At 40.1% G+C, this 21502-nt stretch overlaps 1 protein-coding gene across 10 annotated transcripts in view; it reads right to left on the bottom strand.

The window, feature by feature from the left end:
• Positions 1-21502, bottom strand: part of mark1 (MAP/microtubule affinity-regulating kinase 1) — a 172674-nt gene that overhangs the window by 42622 nt on the left and 108550 nt on the right. For all 10 annotated transcript variants that reach the window (XR_007262857.1, XR_007262858.1, XM_048600844.1 and 7 more), the window contains exons 4-6: positions 6376-6424; positions 2079-2144; positions 937-1007 (exon numbers count right to left, since the gene is read on the bottom strand). Coding sequence is in view for 8 of the 10 variants with exons in the window: in XM_048600844.1 (XP_048456801.1) it covers positions 937-1007; positions 2079-2144; positions 6376-6424 (186 nt within the window). In the remaining 2 variants the exon portion in view is untranslated. The remainder of the gene's footprint in view (positions 1-936; positions 1008-2078; positions 2145-6375; positions 6425-21502) is intronic.

The following is a 21502-nucleotide window of genomic DNA, read 5'->3' as shown; positions in this document are numbered from 1 at the left end:
ATGAGTCAGAACAAAATTAAAAAAATACAATAATTCTGGAAATGAAATGAGCAGTTTCACAATTTGTAACACTTACCATAATGATTGGCAGTATCCAGTCCATTGTGCCTGCACAAGCTCCATATCAAAACAACACATTATTTCCATTTTCATGTACTTGCCCTATTTCATTTAAATTCACAAAGTGGTTCATCTCTTTCTAAGTGTTAAGACTGACAGCTTCAATAGCCACTCTCAATAATGCAATCAATATTCTAATAATCCTTAATATTGAAAATTCTTCCTTAACATAGAGGTACTAAAACTAAATTTATGTCATGACCAATTTATTGACCGTTATAAATTATCCTACTAGTCATTAATATTTTCAAATGTTAAATATTTTTGTTTGATTCATTAACTTTTTTTACTTCTCAAAAATTTTTTCCAAGTTTATCAGGACTATGATCTCATCTTTAGTCGTGAATCTATGTTTTATTCTTTTCCAATGCTCTGATAACAGTTCGATAAAATTGTCTAGAATTGTAGGCCAGTTATTGCACAATTAAAGCCCTCAATTGATTAGCCATTGTTGATGTAAATAGAGGGGTTCATTTTGGGTTAGTTTGATTTGGAATATCGTAAATTTGATCTCCAACCTGAGCTGAGTTTACTGATTACAACCAGGGTTGCTCACAGGAGTCACTGGGCAAATCAAAAAAAAGTATAGCCTGATTCTAATTGCTAACCAGTTATTCTTCTAGAAACAAGTCTAATTGGCAAGGTAATGAACGGAAAAGTTAAAAAAAATATATAAATAGGTCATCACAAGCTTTTCCCTACAGAAACAAAATTTGTCAATTTAGTTTTGTATGAATACTTGTAAAGAAATCTACTGCAATCCAACTGAACATAAGAAACTGAGCTCAAATTCTTATTTAGTTTCACTCAACTCACCTGTCTAAACTTTGCCCTTGCTTCTTTTTCTTTCATTCTTCCATGTGCAACAAGGTAATCAAAAACTTCTCCTGCATTGTAAAGAAGTAAAATGAGAAAGAAAGACATATTTACCAAATGTGCTGCCTACTGTACTATTTTCTTTAAACCACTGCAATTTGCAGAGTTTTTTCAAATGAACTTTGAAAAACAAAACTTTTAATTGCAACTGTTGACACTGTCCCTATTTTCTGCATGTAATGCATACATTAATATAATTATCATGGTTATGAAGAAATTTCTCATCACTATATTTTAAAGCGTAGATAAACAATTATACACACTTTGGCAATACTGAACAGAAAAAAAAAAATTCACTTTTTACAGCGATGGCAAGTACTCTATTAATTACAGAAGAAAAGCTGAGAAATTACTGAGTGTGACTGATACAAAATTGCTTTTATAGATTGGAATTATATAATCAACAATTTGAAAATAATAAAATATTACTCAATTACTATGGCTTTAAGCAATTTGCTAAAGATACTGGATACTGTAAAGGCTATGGGCCCTGATAACATTCATTTTTTAGTTACAATGTCTTTGGATGATGGTTCCTGAAATATACTACTACTTCCAACAGAAAATGCACACTGTAAAAAGACCCTCAACTATGCCTAAACATTAAAAAGGAGCTTATCTGCTCAAGGAACAATGGCTTTTAACAGTGCTTGAAAAGCCAAAAAAGTCTGATGTTAAGGTTCTTCATTTTCTTTCAAAACAGAGTAACAAAAGAAATTAATCAACCACCAGTTTCGCAAGCTATCATCTGACAATAGTTTAACTATTGGTTCTCATCCTCCTGAAGAAGTGTCCATTTTCCCTGGTGCTAAATGTTATTCTCAATTGTGCTAAATGTCTGCCTTTGTACAAGGCAACTCGGGACTGGCAGAAAGGGGAGAGGGTAAAACGTTTCAAACTTCACCTTTAATAAAGTGAAAACATTGAAAAACCAATGTTTGCATTTTAAAAGAGAATCTAACTCAAACTACTTGGGGGGGTCAATCCTGTAACCATTAGCACTACAGTTATTTCAATGAGGTATTCCACCTTCAGTAATCCCAGTGTGTCAGTCATACGGAGCAGTCAAAGCATTGACTTACCTCCACTTGCATACTCCATTATTAAATATAGTGTTTTCTCAGTTTCAATTACTTCAAATAACTTAACTAGAAGAGAAAAAGGGAAAAGATTTGTCACAAACATTAGCAAAATAAACACTGTGGAGGCTGTGTTACTTTAGTCACTGTTAGCAGCAATATCATAATTCTTTCAAAAGGGAGAAGTTTACAATATCACTACTCAAAGAAGTCAAGGCAATTTTCTTCATTTATACATACATTTCCATAACATTAATCCTTTCATAGTCAACTTTTTATTCCAATCAGGAAAAATATCATCTAGAGGTCTGAATGGTGCTTCCAAAACTCATTCTCAATATTGTCCTCATGCACTGATTGAAAAATTCATTGCAACATACAACAGTCCTCCACTGAAGTGTTAGTGCTCTCCTTTCACATTGACTTAGCAATTATGACAAATGTCATTTCAGAGGGTTGGAATGTTGCTATATATTTAATTTCTGAACTTAAATATCCTCCCTTATTTGCTTACGGGTCCACTAGATCATACTTACACAATGTGTAGATACTGTATATTAATCAACCTGTACAGTCAGCTCTTTGGGGGGGGCGGGGGTCTTGAAGACAGACCTTACCACTGTGCCACAAAAGCATCTCCAATGTACCAGGTGCATACCAATAACAAGGACCTCCAGAATTTCTGAAAAACATTGGCACTAGAGCTAACATATTATTTGGAAACCATCTTATTTCAATTACTCTTCTCAAATAGGTACAATACCTCATGCCAAACAACTGAACTTCCTCTCCTCCTCTCCTGAACGGTACCAATTCTGCAGACAGACCTGTGATTATTGTTACATGGCACCAGCAGTCCTCAAGTAGCTCACCAATTGGCTATGCTAACGGGAGATTTCAACCTAGTTATCACAATTCAGACTGATCCTGTTCCCAATTATACTTGCAAATGCTCCTTTAAACAGTTAAAATCAGTTCTAATTAGCCTCAACTTATTCATCAAAGTCATGCTGTTTCACATAGCACCCAAAGTGCAGCTATTCACTTCATTTCCATTGCTATGTCCATCCAAAACTGAGAAGTGAACGTGCAGGCGAAGGTAAAGGCTTGGCAATGACACTGGTGTTAAAGGTGAAACCTCTGGATAAATAAAACACCTAAACAAAGACTATCTGATCTGCTGTACTGCATTCAAACAGATCATGTGGATAACAGTGGATACTATTAAATGCTTGTGGAAGTCCAACCTAGAAACGTAAATTAACACAAGCTAAGGTTAGAAAAATTCAAGAAAATGCATTCACGTATGTGTGTAACTTCTGCTAAAATATAAGACAAGAAAGTGCATACAGTGTCCTCATCTACAAAGATCAAAGTGGCACCCCATTGGCAACTCTTCCTATTCTAGATCACATTGAAGGGAGATTCTACTCCAAGAAACATTGTTGTATAGCAATTCAGAAATCAATCAAATATTGTTAGCAGCCAAATTTAGGTTTAACCTTAGACCACAAAAAAAGGTCACTAAGGAAAGCGAAACAAATGTAGTCTTCGAGAGGCTTTCCTGGAGCATTTTTTGAACCAAAAGGGTTGAAATCAGAAAGCTAAGAGACTTTCCTGGGAAGACATAGGATCAGCAGAGCTGAGGTCTACATTTTGTTGGGATCACAGAATCATAGAAGGCCTACAGTGCGGAAGCAGGCCATTCGGTCCTTCAGTCCTTCAGGTCCACACTGACCCCGGAACAGCATCCCACCCAGACCTATACCCCCTATCCTAACCCAGCAACCCTGCATTTGCCAAGGCCAACCCTCCTAGCCTGCATATCCCTGGACAGTATGAGCAATTTAGCATGGCCAACCTGCCTAAACTACACGTCTTTGTGACTGAGAGAGGAAACTGGAGCACCAGGAGGAAACTTGCACAGACATGGGGAGAATGTGCAAGTTCCACCGAGACAGTCACCCGAGGGTGGAATTGAACCTTGCTCCCTGGTGCTGTGAGGCAGAAGTGCTAACGACTGAGCCACCATGCCACCTCTTATAAAATTACGATAAACAGGATAACATCACCTTTACTATATTATTGAAAATTCAGCAAATTTATGCAGGGAGTTTGCACATGTAGTGCTCTCATGATGATGGGAGAAGAATGAGGCATTCCCAAAAGCACAACTAAATTACCCCTCTTCTTCCTTTGATTGCTCCAGATAGATTGAATCCTTTACCTACGTATTGAAGGTAGATTAGGGTTCAGCTAGTTGGTAATATATATCTTCACTCTTTCCTATTTCTCAACGTGTGTTCTCAACTTGGGTATGATAAAAGTTTTAGCTGCTGATTTGTGACTTTCGATGAAAACAAAAGGTCGTATATCACATAGCAATTTACTCTGCTTCAGTTGCATTCCCATTGGGCAGAACAAAATAATTATTTGTAAACTAAATAGTTTATTTCCACCTGTCATAAAAAACAACTTATAAAGCTTTTAGCATAATACAGACTCCCAGGATGCCTCACAGGATCCTTACAGAACAAAGAAGGACACCAAGCTATATATGGAGATCTTCATGACAAAATGGTTGGTCAGGGAAATAGTTTTAACGAGTATCTTAAAAGAGAAAAATGAGAGAGGTGGACAGGTGCAATCAGAGAATATTTTGGAGCTTAGACAATTAAAGATGCAGCCACCAGTGTTGCAGGCATTAAAACTGGGGGTGCAGCAGAGGCCAGAATGACAGGTGTGGAACTATCTTGGAGGCCTTTGGGCTAGAGGTGATTTCAGAGATAGCAAGGGTTGAGGCCTTTTCCAGGAACCAATGTAGGTCAGCAAGCACAAAGGAGATAGTGAAATGAGACAGTGTGACTTGAAAACAAAGTAAGCTGCAAAAAAAAACTCAGGTCTTAGGAATAATCTCCTCTCAATGAAATCAACATTTAGTAAAGAACATGTGAAAGTGCCCAGGATATTCATAAAAATTATTATGCTAAATTCCAGCATATTTGGGGAGAAGATGCAACACCCAATGAAATGGGGCTTTACTGCTATCAGCTTCCCAATATAATAACGCAAGTACACTTTTTTCCAGAAAATTTCCAGAAAATGGGTTTCATTTCTTACAAACCTAAGCCTAAGAGGGAGAAGCCTTGGTGCTTTTTTTTAAAATATGGTAGTATCCAAGAGCTGTACACAAAGAAGCACACAGTGCTAATAGGACAAATTTAAAAAATCAAAAAGAATTAAGAATTTAGCCTTTAAAACATATTTGAAATAAATCAAGAGCAACAGCTCCTATGAGCCAATTACATCAAAGGCAGATACATCACACGTGACTCTATGAAGATTTGCCATTTTTATTTACAACCCACCACCCCCCGCCGACAAAAACCAAACACTGCATAAAATTGACTATGTAAATTATAATGTTAGGGATGCAAGCTAATTAGATGTGGATCATAAAAACTGAAAGAACTGCAGGTACTGCAAGTAAAAAAAAAAGAAAAGAAACAGAACTGAATTCTAAAGAAGGGTTACTGGACCCAAAACATTGACTCTGATTTCTTTCCACAGATGCTGCCAGACCTGCTGAGTTTTTCCAGCAATTTCTGTAGATATAGCTCATCTTCAGTGACCCATTTCAGATGAGCCATTCTATGATACTTCACTGAGAAATACATCAAGATTTGAGGGGATACTGTTTTGTGTTCATTGTGATTATACCACTTAGAAAGAGCTACAGAAAGTTGCTTCTAAAGGGTGAGTGAAGAATCAAGTGAAATATTACCAAGCTATTCAAAAGAGGAAGATCACACGCTCAATCTGTGGTCTACGATGATTTAGCTGATTTTAGTCAAGATGCTGATCATTGCCCTTTGCACAGCCTGACTAAAAGGGGCTTAAAAAGACAAAATTCAACTGCTCCTGATCACTGTTCAGCCGGTCAAGATGCATTTTAGACTTCAGTGAAGGTCAAAATGTCTTGGCTGTTTTGCTCCTGCAAGAGTCAAACTTGATACCAACCCTCACAGCCCATGCTCACAAATCTACAGAAGTTTCTTTACAAAACACCAAGAAAGATAAAAATTACAAAGAGTGCTAAATATTAAAAGCCCACAGCAAAAATTAAATGCAGTCAAGACAGCACCCGTTTTAGCAGAGTTACTTATTGTCAACAGGAAGTTAGGAAGATAAACAAGACATGTTCATGAAAAATGGTATTGAAAATACATTTTAAAGTGATCACGATTCAAAGTTAATCTGTACTTAATACACACTTAGTTGAGTTAAAATACAATCTTACCTATATTGGGATGATTCAAAATCTTCATAATCCTTACTTCTCGAAAGAGCTGTTAGAATTAAAAAAGAATGTTTACTTATATGTTTTCAAACTCACATATTGATCTGTATTTTAACATGGTACAGATAGGATTGAGATCACTGTTAAAATTAGTATAGAACAAGAGGTTTCAGTGCATTAGCACACAACTCTTATGCCATTAGCAATTTGGTTAGAATTCAGCCCAGGGTTGGACGTCACCTCATTTTTCTAGATTTTTCTACTGAAGCTGCTTTCAAGTCAAAATGCAGCAGTTTCAATTGTACATCAATGCACAAAGCTTTACTATAACCTTTATTAAAGCCAAGAAATTGCACACCCTGAAGGCAACGTGGAAATTCAGTGCCGAGAGGTTCAGGCATTTTTTTGCTTGTTTTTTTTGGCTCATAGTGCGAGAGGTTTTTTTTCCAAACAGGATAAGCTGAAGTCCAGGATCAAAGGCCCAGCACAGGAGAGTGACATCACAGGTAAAGCTTAAGTTCATTGGTTGGTGACAGCTACTAATTTGACTATTTTCCGTCACTTTCAGTTTGAAGGTAAATAGGGGAGATGATATTTACAGGTTACTCAAAGACCGGGGGAAATTATGAAAAATCAAATTAAGAATTAAGTAATTAAAATAGCGATGCTAGGCCAGGTGATGTGTTTTACCAGCATGATGTGGGAACTGGTGGACCACATTGTGGTTCATAGAGACCACATCTGAAGCATGCATTGGTTGCTTGAAGAACTCTGGCTCAGAGTTGATGAGATAAAGTCTGAGTCTCAAACATGGCGACACATCAGGGAGGGGAAAAAGAGTTGCTTGGATGCAATATTTTAGGACGCAGTCACACTCCTTAGATTAACTGCCTCAAATTCAGTCAGTGGTCTGGGGCAGGAATGTGTGACTATGTACGAGGAAGGCAGATGGATCCAGGAGATAGTACTGAAGCAGCGTCAGTGCTTGAGCTTGTCTAACAGGTTTGAGATTCTTGCTGTGTGTGGGGATGGGAATGGAGACCGTAGGGAGGATGAACAAACTGACCAGTCCCATGGTCCTGGTAGCTATTCAAGACGGCAGAAGAAAGAGAAACATAGTTGTGATCAGGGACATAGACACTGCTCCGTGAGGCCAGGATCGAGAGTCCTGAAGGCTGTGTTGCCTGTCTGGTGCCTGAGCACAGGACATCTCATCTGGGCTGCAGACGAACTTGGAGTCGGAGGGGAACGATCCAGTTGTCATGGTCCAGGTAGGTACCAACAATATAGGAGAAAGAGAAAAGAGGTTCTGCTGATGGAATGTGAGCAGCTAGGGACTAAATTAAAAAGTGGAACCAAAAAAGGCAATATTCTTTGGATTACTACCTGAGCCATGAGCAAATTAGTACAGGGTCAACAAGATTAAAAAGAGATAAACATGTGATACAGATTTGGAAGTCGGACAATCTGTGTGGGTAGAGTTGAAGAACCGTGAATAAAAAAATGACCCTGATCTGAAATAGTACAGGCCTCCTTGCAGTAGTCAGATGTGGCAAAAAAATAAATCAGGGCTTAAAAAAAAATGTAAGAAAGGCATTATTATAATAATCACTGGGGACTTTAATATGCAGGGGGACTGGGAAGAAATCAGAAAAGGAATTTGTGAGATGCCTACGAGATGGTTTTTGGAGCAGCTTGTGGTACGGCCCAATAGGGAACATGCAATTCTGGATTTGGTGATGTGTACCGAGGCAGACTTGATTAGGGAGCTTAAGGTGTACGAACCCTTAGGGGGCAGTGACCATAGAATTCACCCTGCAGTTTGAAAGGGAGAAGGTGGAATCAGATGTTAGGGTGTTACAACTAAGAAAAGGTAGCTACAAAGACATGAGGGAGGAGCTGGCCACAGATGATTGGAAGGTAAGCGTAGCAGGAAAGATAATGGAGCAGTAATGGCAGGAATTACTGGAGGTACTTGAGGAGGCTCTGCAGAAATTCATCCGAACATACTAAGAGGAAGATGAGGCAACCATGGCCGATGAGGAAAGTCAGGGACTGCATAAAAGCAAAAAGAAAACGCATACAATGTAGTGAAAATTAGTGGGAAGCCTCTAAAAACCAGCAGGGGATATGTAAAACAGCAATGGGGGGAGATGATGAAATATGAGGGTAAGCTTGCTGATAATATAAAAGAAAATTGCAAGAGTTTTTTTAGATATTTAAATGGTAGGAGAGAGGGGCAAGAGTGGACATTGGTGGGCTGGAAAATGAGGCTGGAGAATTAGTAGTGAGGGAAAAAGAAATGGTGGAGTAACTGACAAAGGTACTTTGCATCTGTTTTCACAGTGGAAGACATCAGCAGCATTGTTCAACAACTTCAAGAGAGTTGGGGGGTGGGGAGCAGAGGTGGGGAGCAGGTGAGTGTCATGGCCATCAAGGAGGAGGAGGTATGGAGGAAGCTGAAAGGTCTGAAGGTAGATAAATCACCCAGACCAGATGGACTACACCCCAGAGTTCTGAAGTAGACAGCTGAGGAGATTGTAGAGGTATTAGTGGTGATCTTTCGGGAATCACTGGTGTCAGAGAGGATCCCAGGGGACTGGAAAATGGCTAATGTATACCCCTATTTAAAGCAGGGAGGGCAGAAGACAGGAAACTATAGGCCGGTTAGCGTGATGTCAATCGTTGGTAAGATTTTAGAGCCCATTATGAAGGGTGAGATTGAGGAGTACTTGGAAGCGCATAGTAAAGTATGGTCAAGTCAGCACAACTTTGTCAAGAGGAGGTCATGCCTGACAGACCTGTTAGAATTGCGTGAGGAGGTAACAAGCAAGTTAGACAAAGGATAGCCAGTTGATATGGTCTATTTGGATTTCCAGAAGATCTCTGACAAGTTGCTGCACAGGAAGCTGCTAAATAAGATGACAGCCCATAGTGTTGGGGGCATAGTGCTGGCATGGATAGAGGATTGGCTGTGGGGGAAAAGTGGTCTTTTCTCAGGACGGCTACCAGAATCAAGTGGAGTTCCGCAATGTTGGGACCACAACTATTCACGTCATCCATTAGTGATCTGGATGAAGGAAGTGACAGCATTGTTGCTAAGTTTGCAGATAGCACAAAGATAGGTAGAGGGACAGGTGGTGTTGAGGAAGCAGGGAGACTGCAGAAGGACTTGGACAGGCCAGGAAAGTGGGGAAAGAAGTGGCAGATGGAATACAATGTGAGAAATTGAGAGGCTATGCACTTTGGTAGGAAGAGTACAGGCACAGACTATTTTCTAAATGGGAAAAGGCTTTGGACATCTGAAGCACAAAAGGGCTTAGGACTCCTAGTTCAGCATTCTCTTAAGGTCAACATGCAGGTTCAGTTTGCAGTTAGGAAGGCAAATGCAACATTAGCATTCATTTCAAGGAGAGTTAGAATACAAGAGCAGAGACGTACTGCTGAGGTTGTATAAGGCTCTGGGCAGACTGCATTTGGAATATTGTGAGCAGTTTTGGCCCTCCTGTCTAAGGATGGATGTGCTGGCATTGGAGAGAGATCACTGGAGGTTCACAAGAATGATCCTGGGGATGAAGGGTTTGTCATATGAGGAGCAATTGAGGATTCTGCTTCTGTACTCAATGGAGTTTAGGAGTGAGAGTGGGTATCTCATTGAAATTGACAGGATACTGAGGGGCCTGGGCAGAGTGGACATTGAGAAGATGTTTCCACCACTAGGACAGCCTAGGACATGAGAGCGCAGCCTCACTATGAAGGGTCGACCCTTTAGAACTGAGATGAGGAGAAATTTCTTCAGCCAGTGGGTGGGAAGCTGTGGAACCCATTGCTGTAGAGGGCTGTAGAGGCAAAATCATTGAGTATTTAAGACAGATAGAGGTACGTTCTTGATTGATATGGGGACCAAGAGTTACAGGGAGGTGGCACGAGAATAGGGTTGAGAAGCATATCACCTGTGGTCAAATTGCAGAGCAGACTCTATAGGCTGAATGGCCTAATTCTACTTCCATATTTTATGGTCTTGTATGCCAAAAAAAAATTGGTAAACATACACTCAACACCATAGTTGACATGGGAGCTAAGGGCGAACATCCTTCCTGTCAGAATTCTCAACAATATGTACCTGGTTAATTGTAGGTCAATCACATGTCCTACAATAGGAAAACTGACTGCGTGTAATTGGACACCCATCCCTGCATTGGTATCTTTATGATGAAATTCGATAGAGAAATTCTGCATAGAAACTGGAAGAATTCTACCTGGTGAATACAAAAATCAGCAAGAGCTGTACTACCAGTGTGTACAAAACTTGACACTGTAACCATTCATGAATCACCAACCTATCAACTGCAGCAGAGTTACTCCAGAACTTAACAAATATACCCAGTTGAGAGGCCGCAGGAAACTGCAGAAGTGATGCTGTACTGCAATTTAGAGAAGATGCAACTCCTTCAATGGAGAGTCCCAGAAAGTGTGACGTTCTCATACGAGTTTAAAAACAAGCTAGGCGATTTGGAAGTATAACAGTCCATCTGTGCATAATGGTCCAGTTATATTATATGTGCTAAAGAAAAGAGAAAGCTGGCACAATCAGGGTACGTTTGAACCCATGACATCTCAATCTTTCTCTAAAGGGATGCCCACACAATATTCCAGCTTTTGAACGACTAAATCCTAAATTCACAAAAGGTAAACGATTTCCCAAGCTGATTGCAAAGCATGGATATTTGTCAGCTCACTTTTCAAATGAATCTCAAGAAATCACTATTTTCAGAACACCTTTTGGAAGGTCTTGCTTTTGGTCGATCAGTCAGTCAGGATCCGTTCCAGCAGCATGTCAACAGTATGACAGAAGGCATTCCTGGGTAATGATACCTTGGTGATGGGCAAAACCAAAAAAAAACTATGCTCACTGGTGACAGCAGCTCATCAAGGAGGACAAGTCCTTAACAGCAAGTGGCAGCAGGTCAGAGCACCTTTCCTCGTTTTATTTGTTCTAGTTATGGTATCCGTCCCAACCCAGGCAAAGTCAAAGATGTACAGAACATACCTACTTCCCAAGACAAAGATGATCTACTGAGACATTTCAGACTTTTTAAAAGAAAGCATTCTAGCATACTTCTAAACTCCATTGAGTACAGACCCAGAATCCTCAACCGCTCCTCATCTAGCTTTCCACCAAAGCATCAATGCCTGGATACGGCCCACCTAGACAGGTCTCTCTAAACAAATGCAGTTGTCACCGGAACCTGTTCAGAAGCAGTTCTTTCAGGAGAAGTTGAGAAGAAGTCTCCCACAAGCTTCTCAGAAGAATGACCTCATCCATTTTGTCACACTCACACTAGACTTTCTAAAGGGTTTCTCCAAAAAGACAGAAAAGGAGGAGTTGACTGGCTTCTGTATTAACAGGCTATATCCCAACCGCCTTTTCCAAACAATATCCAAAACAAAAACAAACTTCTGACAGCCATAAACCCAGGCATATGACTTTTCTGACAACAAGTCCAAGCAGTTCCATAGTCTACAATACTCCAGATGTTGACCTACTTTAATTGTCTTTTCCAGTAAGTGATTTTTTTTACATAAAGAGTGAAGTTCATTTCACCAGAAGTGAACTGACTTTCTAAAAATCCACCTCTGAAGCAGGATGGAACCTGAACCCAGGCCTTTAGGCCCATAGGTAGGGACACTACCACGGTACCATCAGAGCCCTCCAGAAGTTATGCCATCACAAAACATGGAGGATTATCAAACCTCTTGTACATTACACAAGCTCTCGAACCCTTAATACAATCTTTTCAATTCTTGTTTCTGCATAAATTGTTCTCAACTACCTAACACCTATGTATTTTCACTCTTAGTGCATGTCACTTTATCTTGGAAAGTAAGAGAGGATTCGCCTTTCTGCTTTAAGAACTGAGGATGCTAATTAGCCAAGAACCAGGAATGACATTGCATGACCAGCATCGCTGAGCAGCAACACAGTAGACTCGGGGAGGTGTACATTGCTCCCTAACTGCAAGTTATCAGTCAATTTGTTAAGTAAACTTGTTTACTTACCAGTTCCAGTACAAGAGTGATAATTCCATGTTAAGAGAAACAATACAAGAATATAGCAGTTGTCTCTTGTGCTTTGTGCCCCTCGTCTTCCAGGGAGACGTTGTGTTTTTAAAGTGTGGTCAAAGGATCTCTGTCAATTTGAAGTCCATTTTGTAGATGGCATGTCTCGCTGGCATTACGTAGTGGCAGACAGTGTATTGGCGGACTGAGTAGCAACTTCACAACAGCAATTAGGGATGTACTACAAATACTGGCCTTTGCAGTACTGCTCACATCCTACAACATTAATCTTTTTTAAGCCAAACGCACCAGCACTTGGGAAGATTGGTGGAACTTGTGTTCAGAAAAAGAACAATCAGAAAAGAAAAATTTATTCAGTGAAAAACTCCACTAATTTTATCAAATAAATCTGTAGATATTGAGCTCAACTGGCTTAAAAATCAACACTATTCTTTTCGTTTTAGAAAAATGAGGATAAAATTCCACACTGCAAGATCATGCAAAAAATAAAATCCAACGTTGAATAGAGGTATCCAGTATGGAAAATGAATCACTGCTCTGGGGCAAAACTGTACTTGGAAGATTTGTAAATTGCATCTGGAGGGGCAAGATTTCTTGCTGGATTGCTCTTTTCTATTTTTTTTTCCCACTGAGAATTTTGAATTTTCTGTGCATATCAGTTGTGGATTATTTCTGAAAACATCTATAAAATTAAAACAGTCAGCATTTTTCAAAGTAGAAGCTGAACTGAAAATTAAATATCTGCAGAATTGAAAGTACCATGAAAGGTGAAGTAGTGTTAGAAATTATTTTGAATACTTTTGTGCTTACTTGACTGATATCACTGCTGGGGCTAGAATATTCACATTTTTGATGATTTCAATACATTTTAAATGGAGAAAACAACGTTCCCCTTCATAAATCGATACAGTGTTGTACTGGAGGAACACAGCATGTCACAGCATCAGAGGAACAGGGACGTCAACATTTCAGGTTGGGACCCTTCATCAGCGTTGGCAAGGGTGAAGGGAGCTCAGAAATAAATGTTGGGGGGCTTGGGGAAAGGTACGTGGGGTGGTGATAGGTGGATGCAGATATGGGGTTGTGGAGATTGGCCAATGGGAAGGGTGGGTGGGATAGGTGAGAAAGAAGATGGACAGGTTATGTCAGGTTAAGGAGTTGGGGATGAGAGGGAGGGCTGGACATGGGATGAGGCCGGGGGTGGGGAGATTTTGAAGCTAGTTGGTACAATTTACCATCCTAATGTCCTGGCACTACCCCTTTTTGCCTCGAGGGAGAGAGGATAAAGTGACTGTCATTGACATCAAAGCAGCATCAAATCAGGGGAAGTGGGGAGAAGAGAATGGTTTCGATTTGAGAACTACACCTTTTCTTGGTGGCGGTTCTGGGAGTTCAGGTGCAGAATTTTTGAAACCCTCCTTAGCGCCTCCTTGCATTTTTCCCACTGCCCTGGCACTTTTGGTAGTTGATTTCAGCCTCTTTTTGGCAAATCACATGACAGCTTCATAAAGTTAGCCATTTCCCGATTTAAAAATTTCATTCTTGGTCTGCCTTTGTCATTTAAAATCTAACTGAACGATGATCACAGCCACAAATGTTCTAGCACTGACACCTCTTTCAGCTGCTCAGACCAATTCCCCTTGTTTTGTTAAGTTTAATGATATATAGTGGCTAAAATAGTTCTCCTGAACACATTTCAAGAATTCTGCATCCTGTAATCTATTCATTTTACATTTATTCTTGTTCATATTATTACACGTAAAAAATATCCTTTTGTATCTGATTTCTCTACAATCTACCTACATTTATTCAAGTATCTCCTTCTGATGGTTTTGGTGATTTTACTATACTCCTAAAACCATGATTCCCCATTGTTTTTCAGTTCAACTCATAGCATCTTATTTTGTGCCCTTTTTAGCCTACTGTCTTTCCTCAGATGCAATTGTTTCTTTGGCAAATATTGTCAATTTGTTTTCTTTAAACCCCTTGCACTATCCCACTTGAAAATCCTCCAACCTGAAATACTGCGCTGATCTCGTTGTCCTTCATGTTTCTGTATTAACCAAGCCGTCATGCTTCGAAAAGTATATCTGTGTCTTCAGCTCACCTGTCACATTTATTTGACTCCAAATGGTGAATCACTGAACAATTCCTTTGCTGTTGGCAGCAGTTACTTCCTTGTCCTTTATTAACCTTTTTACTAGCTTATCATTTTTAAGCTTTGCTCTTCTTCCTTCTGAACCTACGCTTCCTGCCAAACTAATTCAAAAGGTTTCAGTTCTTGGAATAATCCAAAGATTAGCACATTTAAGGTTCTATATTTTTTAAAAAAAAACTTTGTTCCTCGCTCTCTCAAACCTGGTGTATGGTCTCATCCCTCTATGTTCATATGTCATCTACAGTAATGAGCACTATGACCTCTGGCAGATTACCCTACTTATTAATGATTAATTCAACAAATTATAACAGGAAGGATAACAAGTTGGAACTCAACAAATGGATATTAACAATACCAGTCAATTCCCTATACATCTAAATGAGTTCCATCCAGAACTCACCTTTGAAATGAAGCAGACATTGAGCTCTCTTACCTTGGCAAGCTAATTAAGAATACTGTCAAAGCTTTCTCTGTTACTGTCTATTGCAAGCCTACATCCACTGGACAATATACATGATAATATTCCTCCAATTCTATGCGCTACACAATTGGCTTCATCTACAACCTTGTAAACTGGATACGAGCTATTTGCACACTGTGCAAGCTTGATGCTGAAACAGGCTAATAGCTATACAATATCTAAAACAGTACATCAAAGCCATCCAGTAGGTAATGGCCACCCTGATCAGATCATTTCTTGTACGTCATGCAAACTCAGGAACAGATCGAAGGCTGCCAGTTTCTGGGCCCGTAAAGTGCCCAATCTACCTCAGATTAAAAGGAAAGCATCTCAAATTTGAGCAACAGGTGACTGCATGCAGTAGCAACGTAAGTAGTGATCGGCCCTTGCAGGATGCTATCATTAACATCGAGTCAAAATGACATTCTGGCAATCACACAGTTGAGTAATGTGTGCATGAATTTCAGTGTCAGAGTGATATAGGTATGTAAGGTATACATCCCAAACACTAACAGCTTGTATCAAACAATGTGCATCTTTAGCTGTTTGCAACAGGCAAGGTACTAACTGCAGCCAAACAGCTAACGCTTGCAAAATTCTAAACAGTGTTTAACATTAGATGCAATTCATGATTAGACTGATTTGCCAATAATTCGCTAAATAAATCCAAATGGACTAAAAATTACACTGACAACCTATTGAATGTCATCAATCGCGCTCAGAGCGTTGCACACTTGTGCATACCAGAAGCTACATGTGTTAGTACACAGGACCCTCTTCCTTGCGAACATAAAGAACATGCACACACAATGTGTCTGTTTCAATTTAGCAAAAAAAAAGCAGCTAAGCTCTGGTCCTTTCCTTAGGGCAATAACTTGACCAGTCAGAATCAAATGCCTGCTTTAAAAGTTGAACAAAACCTGGTAGTTAACTGTCAGTCATCATCTAACTTCTTCATTTTCAATGACAGTACCCATAAAGAGAGTCCACTTCACAACCACTCTGCACAATCTTCTCAGAATATTAAAGATGCTGTTCCCCTTTAACTGCATCTTCTTGTGAGTTGCCCTGATGAATGCAAGATGAAAAGCTTTGACAAAATGTACACTTTTTCAGCAGTACTCAAATACTGTACTATCAAGAGACTACTTGAATACCAGATAACTTGCAGAAAATGTTAGCAATAGGACTTAAGGCAGATTAAAAATAAATGCCTAATTTACACAAAAATAGGAAGATTTTTATTTTCCTGGACTTGAAATAAATCTAACTGGATCCTGCCCTTTTTCCCTCTGTTGCATTCATCAATAGCTTATTCTAGATTGCAGAGGTCAGTATACTTGTCAAATCTCATTCAACTTGACAAAGACTCCTTCATGTTTGTTTTTGTAACTTTGATGTGTTTTACTCTGGAGAAAAAAAAAGTACTTCTGAATGTTTGCCTATGTCAGCAATTTGTCACTTTGATCCAACAGTTTACTTCTCACTTCGTTCTGAAGCTGACAAGTGTAGCAATGCATATTTGCTCACCTCCAGCTTCCTACCTAAATCCCACAATGCATGGGGACACATCTCAATTTCTATTAGCATCTAAGGATATGCTCAGCTAGAGAAAGTTTAGTCAAAAGTTTTGAACAAAATTACCAATTGGTCTCTTGCGATTTGTAATAGCTCAGGTCCATATAGAACAAAAAAGCTTGCCAACATTCACCACCTGCTGCATCTGGAAGATTAGATGCGAATGTGATACCATGTGTGTGACCACCATGTTAGATGGGATCAATATAGAGCAAATCAAGCAACTCACTGGACATTGCGACTGCTATTAGCCCAGACAACATCCCAGCAACAGTACAAAGGACAAGAGCTCCAGAACTAATGCTGGCCCTAATCAGCCTATTCTTGTACAGCTACAACACTGTCAGCTATCCGACCATGTGGGAAATTGCCTAAGTACACCCTGTTCAGCAAAAAGCAGGATAAATCAAACCTGGCTAATTACCACCCTATCAGCAAAGTAATAGAAGGTGTCATTGACACTGCTATCAAGCAACACTTGCACGGTAATGCCCTGCTCATTGATGCTCAATTTGGATTTCGCCAGGGCCACTCAGTTCCTGAATGCGTTAAAGCCTTGGTCCAACCATGGTCAAAAGATCCGAATTCAAGAGGGAGCTGACAGTCACTGCCCTTGACATTAAGGTTACAATTGTCAAAGTGTGTTATTAAGGACCACTACCAAAGTCAAAGTCACAAGGAATCAGGGGAAATCTGGAGTCATATCTGACACAAAAACAGATGGTTGTGATTGTTGAACGATCATCTTACTCTCAGATCATCACTGCGGAGATCCTGACCTTTTTTTGTTTTCATTCATCAACCCGTTCAGGGATGTTATTAGACAGTTAGGAGCAGGTGGGATGTGAACCCAGGCTTCCTGGCCCAGAGGTAGGGACAGGTCCTCATCGTTAATTTTTAAAATCAACCTATTCAAATATGTTACAACAAGTGTCTGAGGCAGGTGGGATTTGAACTGAGATCTCTGGTACAAAAGTAGAGACACCACCATAAGAAATAGCAACAAAGGTAAGGTGTTCAGTCCTTTTGAGTCTGCTCCACCATTCAATAGGATCATGGCTGATCTGACACACCTCATGTCCACCTTCCTGCCCTTTCCCCATAACCACAGGTTCCTGTACTGATCAAGAATCTACGTATCTATCTCAGCCTTAAATATACACAATGACTCTGCTTCCACCACTCTCTGCGGCAAGGAGTTCCAAGGATTCTCCACCCTCTGAGAAGAAATTCCTCTTTATTTTAGTCTTCAATTAGCATCCTCTTATTCTGAGATTATGCCCTCTGATCCTAGACTCTCGCATGAGAGGAACATCCTCTCAGCATTTACCGTATTAAGCCCCTTAAGAATTCTACATGTTTCAATGAGGTCACTTTTCATCCTTCTAAACTCAATCAGTAGAGCCCCAAACTATTCATCCTTTGCTCGTAAGACAGTCCCTCCATACCGGGGATCATCCTAGTGAACCTTCTCAGAATTGCTACCAACGAAATAATATCTTTCCTTTAATAAGGGTCAAAAACTGCTCACAGTACTCCCGATCTCGCCCACACCTTATATAGTAGTAGTAAGACTTGCCAACTCTCCTACTCCAATCTCCTTGAAGTTCTATTACCTTTTCTGATTACCTGCTGCACCTGTGTACTAGCTTTCTGTGTCTCATGTACACGGCGCCCCCCCCCCCCCCCAAGTTACTTAAGTTGCAGCTGTCTGCAGTTTTTCTCCTTTTAAATAATAGTGTTCTTTGAACAACTCACACTTTCCCATATTATACTCCATTTGCCAGGTTTCTGCCCATTCCCTTAACCGCTCAGCATCTCTCTGCAAACTGTTTCTATCCTACTCGCAACTTAGCTTTTGACCTATTTTTGAACCGTCCACAAATTGGATTACAGAACATTCACTTCCTTCCTCCTAGTTATTAATATATCCTGCAAACAGTTGCGGTTCCAGCACTGATCCCTGTGGAACCCCCATAGGTCAAAGTTTGCAAACCTGAAAAAGAACCCTTTATCCCCTCTCACTGTTTCTTATTCAAGAGCCAATTCTACTACATCCAACACATGGGTGCCTATCTTATGACTTTACTTTTTGTGAGGTACTTGGTCAAATGCATTCTGGAAGTCCAAATACTTCTCTCTCTCCACTCTATTTGAGACTTCCTCAAAAATCTCGAATAAATTGGTCAAATTCAATTTCCCTTTCATGAAGCCATGCTGACTCTGCTTGATTGGACTACGATTTTCAAAATGTGCTGCTATTATTTCCTTAATAATTGATTCCAATATTGTTCCAACAATTGATGTTTGGCTAATCGGCCTAGATACCAGCTTTTTGTCTCCCTCCCTTACTAAATAGATTCCAAGGATTTTTAGAAACCATAAGTATGCATCCACTACCTCTGTAGTTACTTCTTTTTGGATCCTAGGACGAAAACCATAAGGGCCAGGGGGACTTATCTGCCTTTAGCCCCATTAGTTTGCTTAATACTACCACTGTGCCACAAGCACCCAGATCCTCGGGGTTGTGTCTCAGGTATAATCGTTATCAACTGCTTCATCAATTACCCTTCTTCCATCGTAAAGATGCAAATGGGGGTGCTCACACATGACTGCGCAATGTTCAGCATCATTTTTGACTCCCCCAAGGGATACTGAAACAGCCCATGCCAATGTGCAGCCAGTCCCAGGCAACATTCTGGCTTAGACTGACAACTGGCAGCTAACTTTTGTGCCACACAAGTGCCAAGCAATGGTCATCTCTGAAAAGACTGAATTTAATCCTCTTCCATCGCAATTCAATGACTTAAATTATAGGGAATCTTCCACTAAACATCCTAGGAGTTACCATTGACCAAAAATTGAAATAGACCAGCCATACAAATACAGTGGCTACAAAAGCAGGTCAGAAGCCTGGCATTCTAGAGCGAATAACTCATCTTCTGACTCATTGTGTCTGTCAGGACATATGCCAGGGGTGTGATGGAATATTCTCTACTTGTCTGGATGAGTGCAACTCCAACAATACACAAGAAGCCGAACACCATCCAAGACAAAGCCGTCCACTTGATGAGAACCCCATTCACCAGATTAAGCATTAAACACCACCTAGGCTGTGGCAGTGCATACCATCTACAAGACGCCTGCAGCAGCTCACCTAGGCTCCCTGAACAGCACCTTCCAAACCTGGAACATATAGCACCTAGGAAGTCAAGGAGAGCAGATACATGGAAATGCCTCCACCAGTTAGCTCCCCTCTGAATCACACACTTCTGTCCTGGAATCACATTGCCGGTCCTACACTGTTATGGAATCAAGTTCTGAAACTCATTTTCTAAAAGCACGGTCTATCTACACCAAATGGGACAAGCAATTCAAGGTGGCAGCTTGCAACCACTGTCTCGAGGGAAATTAGGGATAGGCAACAAGTCCAGTCCTTGCCAACAAGGCTCACATCCCATGAAAGAATAAACAATAAATAAAGTTAAAGCTTTCTTGGGTTGGGATGGGAGATTGGAGCCGGGGGATGAATGCAACAGCAAAGACCAAATCCATGTAATAAACAATGCCTCAGAATTGTCTGTAAAATTAAATAAAATATTTTCATAAACTGGTAAAAACTATTGTAACCATATATTTTACACTTCCATTACATTAGCACCTCCCAAAAATATGTTCTAATGTACCATGACCTCAAATATATGTTCTTGGAATTGGGAACTTGGAGTCAGGGATTGAACCCAGTAATGATATTGCTCACACAACAACTTTTCACCTCTTCAATCGACTTTCAAATCCAGCTCAGAATTACTGGCATGAAGATCGCCCCTATCTGTTGGTGGTACATTTAAAAGTTTGGCAATCACTATCCAAATGCTCAGGGACATGGACCAACAGTACAAAACTCACATTTGCTCACAGTTTCATTCAGATTTCACCGGAAGGCTGGAGGGCGAAACGGAAATGTGTCACACAAACAGTTGATCTTTGGAGTTCAGGGCAAGAAAGTACTGGGTCATATTCAAGGGTGATTTATTTTGACCTAAATGTACAAGAACCAATAGCAGGATGCTGATAATTGATGCTCAAAATACAAATTTTCTGTTTTCCCAGCACAAACACCCCTCAAGTTTGTTGAGCACCAACTCCAGCGTGGCATACACTATGGTAACTATGGCTATTTATTTTAGGGGTGTGAAGATTCTTGGCAAAGTTCATTTCCTATTGGAGGTTGGAAAAGCTGCGGGGGGCGTTGGGTCTACGTGAGATAAGATTAGAGGTCAGATTTTCTCAAGGGTACTGTTAGATCGTTTTATTCTACAGCTGCAGTGGGTTTATTGTGTTTCCTGCTCAGTGGGGGCTGTTAGACCCCTTTTCTCAGGAGGGGCAGGAATGAGATCAATGGTTTAATTCTGAATTGGTGCCGAGGACTTCCTTCTCTTCACTGGGGACAGGTCAATTTTCTTGAAGACGTAGCACTCCGACTTGACTTTTGTTATTGTGGAAAAAGACATGAGCTTACTTTAATGGCATTGTCTAATCCCAGGCAGAATTGCATGGTGCCCAATGCTTGCCTGTGGTGATGTACAATGGAATTTTGACTTAAGTTCTTGTTAATAATTCATTAGGATGAAAGAATACCCTTTGATATGATGACACATTAACTAATTGTGATGATATTACACATTTTTGGATGCAAACGAAAAGGGCTTTTCAGCTTCTGCAGAATTACACTGGCTTACACAGCAGAGTTCCATCACCCTCAGATATTCATAACAGCATTACTTAGTTCTGTTCAATTATTTCAATTCTATTATTTCTAAGCCTGAAAATCACACACAACACTAGGT

Source organism: Rhincodon typus, chromosome 9 (genome assembly GCF_021869965.1).
Source record: "Rhincodon typus isolate 14 chromosome 9, sRhiTyp1.1, whole genome shotgun sequence".
In the NCBI taxonomy this organism is placed as follows: Eukaryota; Metazoa; Chordata; class Chondrichthyes; order Orectolobiformes; family Rhincodontidae; genus Rhincodon; species Rhincodon typus.
Note: the sequence above shows the minus strand (reverse complement) of the source record. Positions and strands in the feature narration are given on the sequence as shown.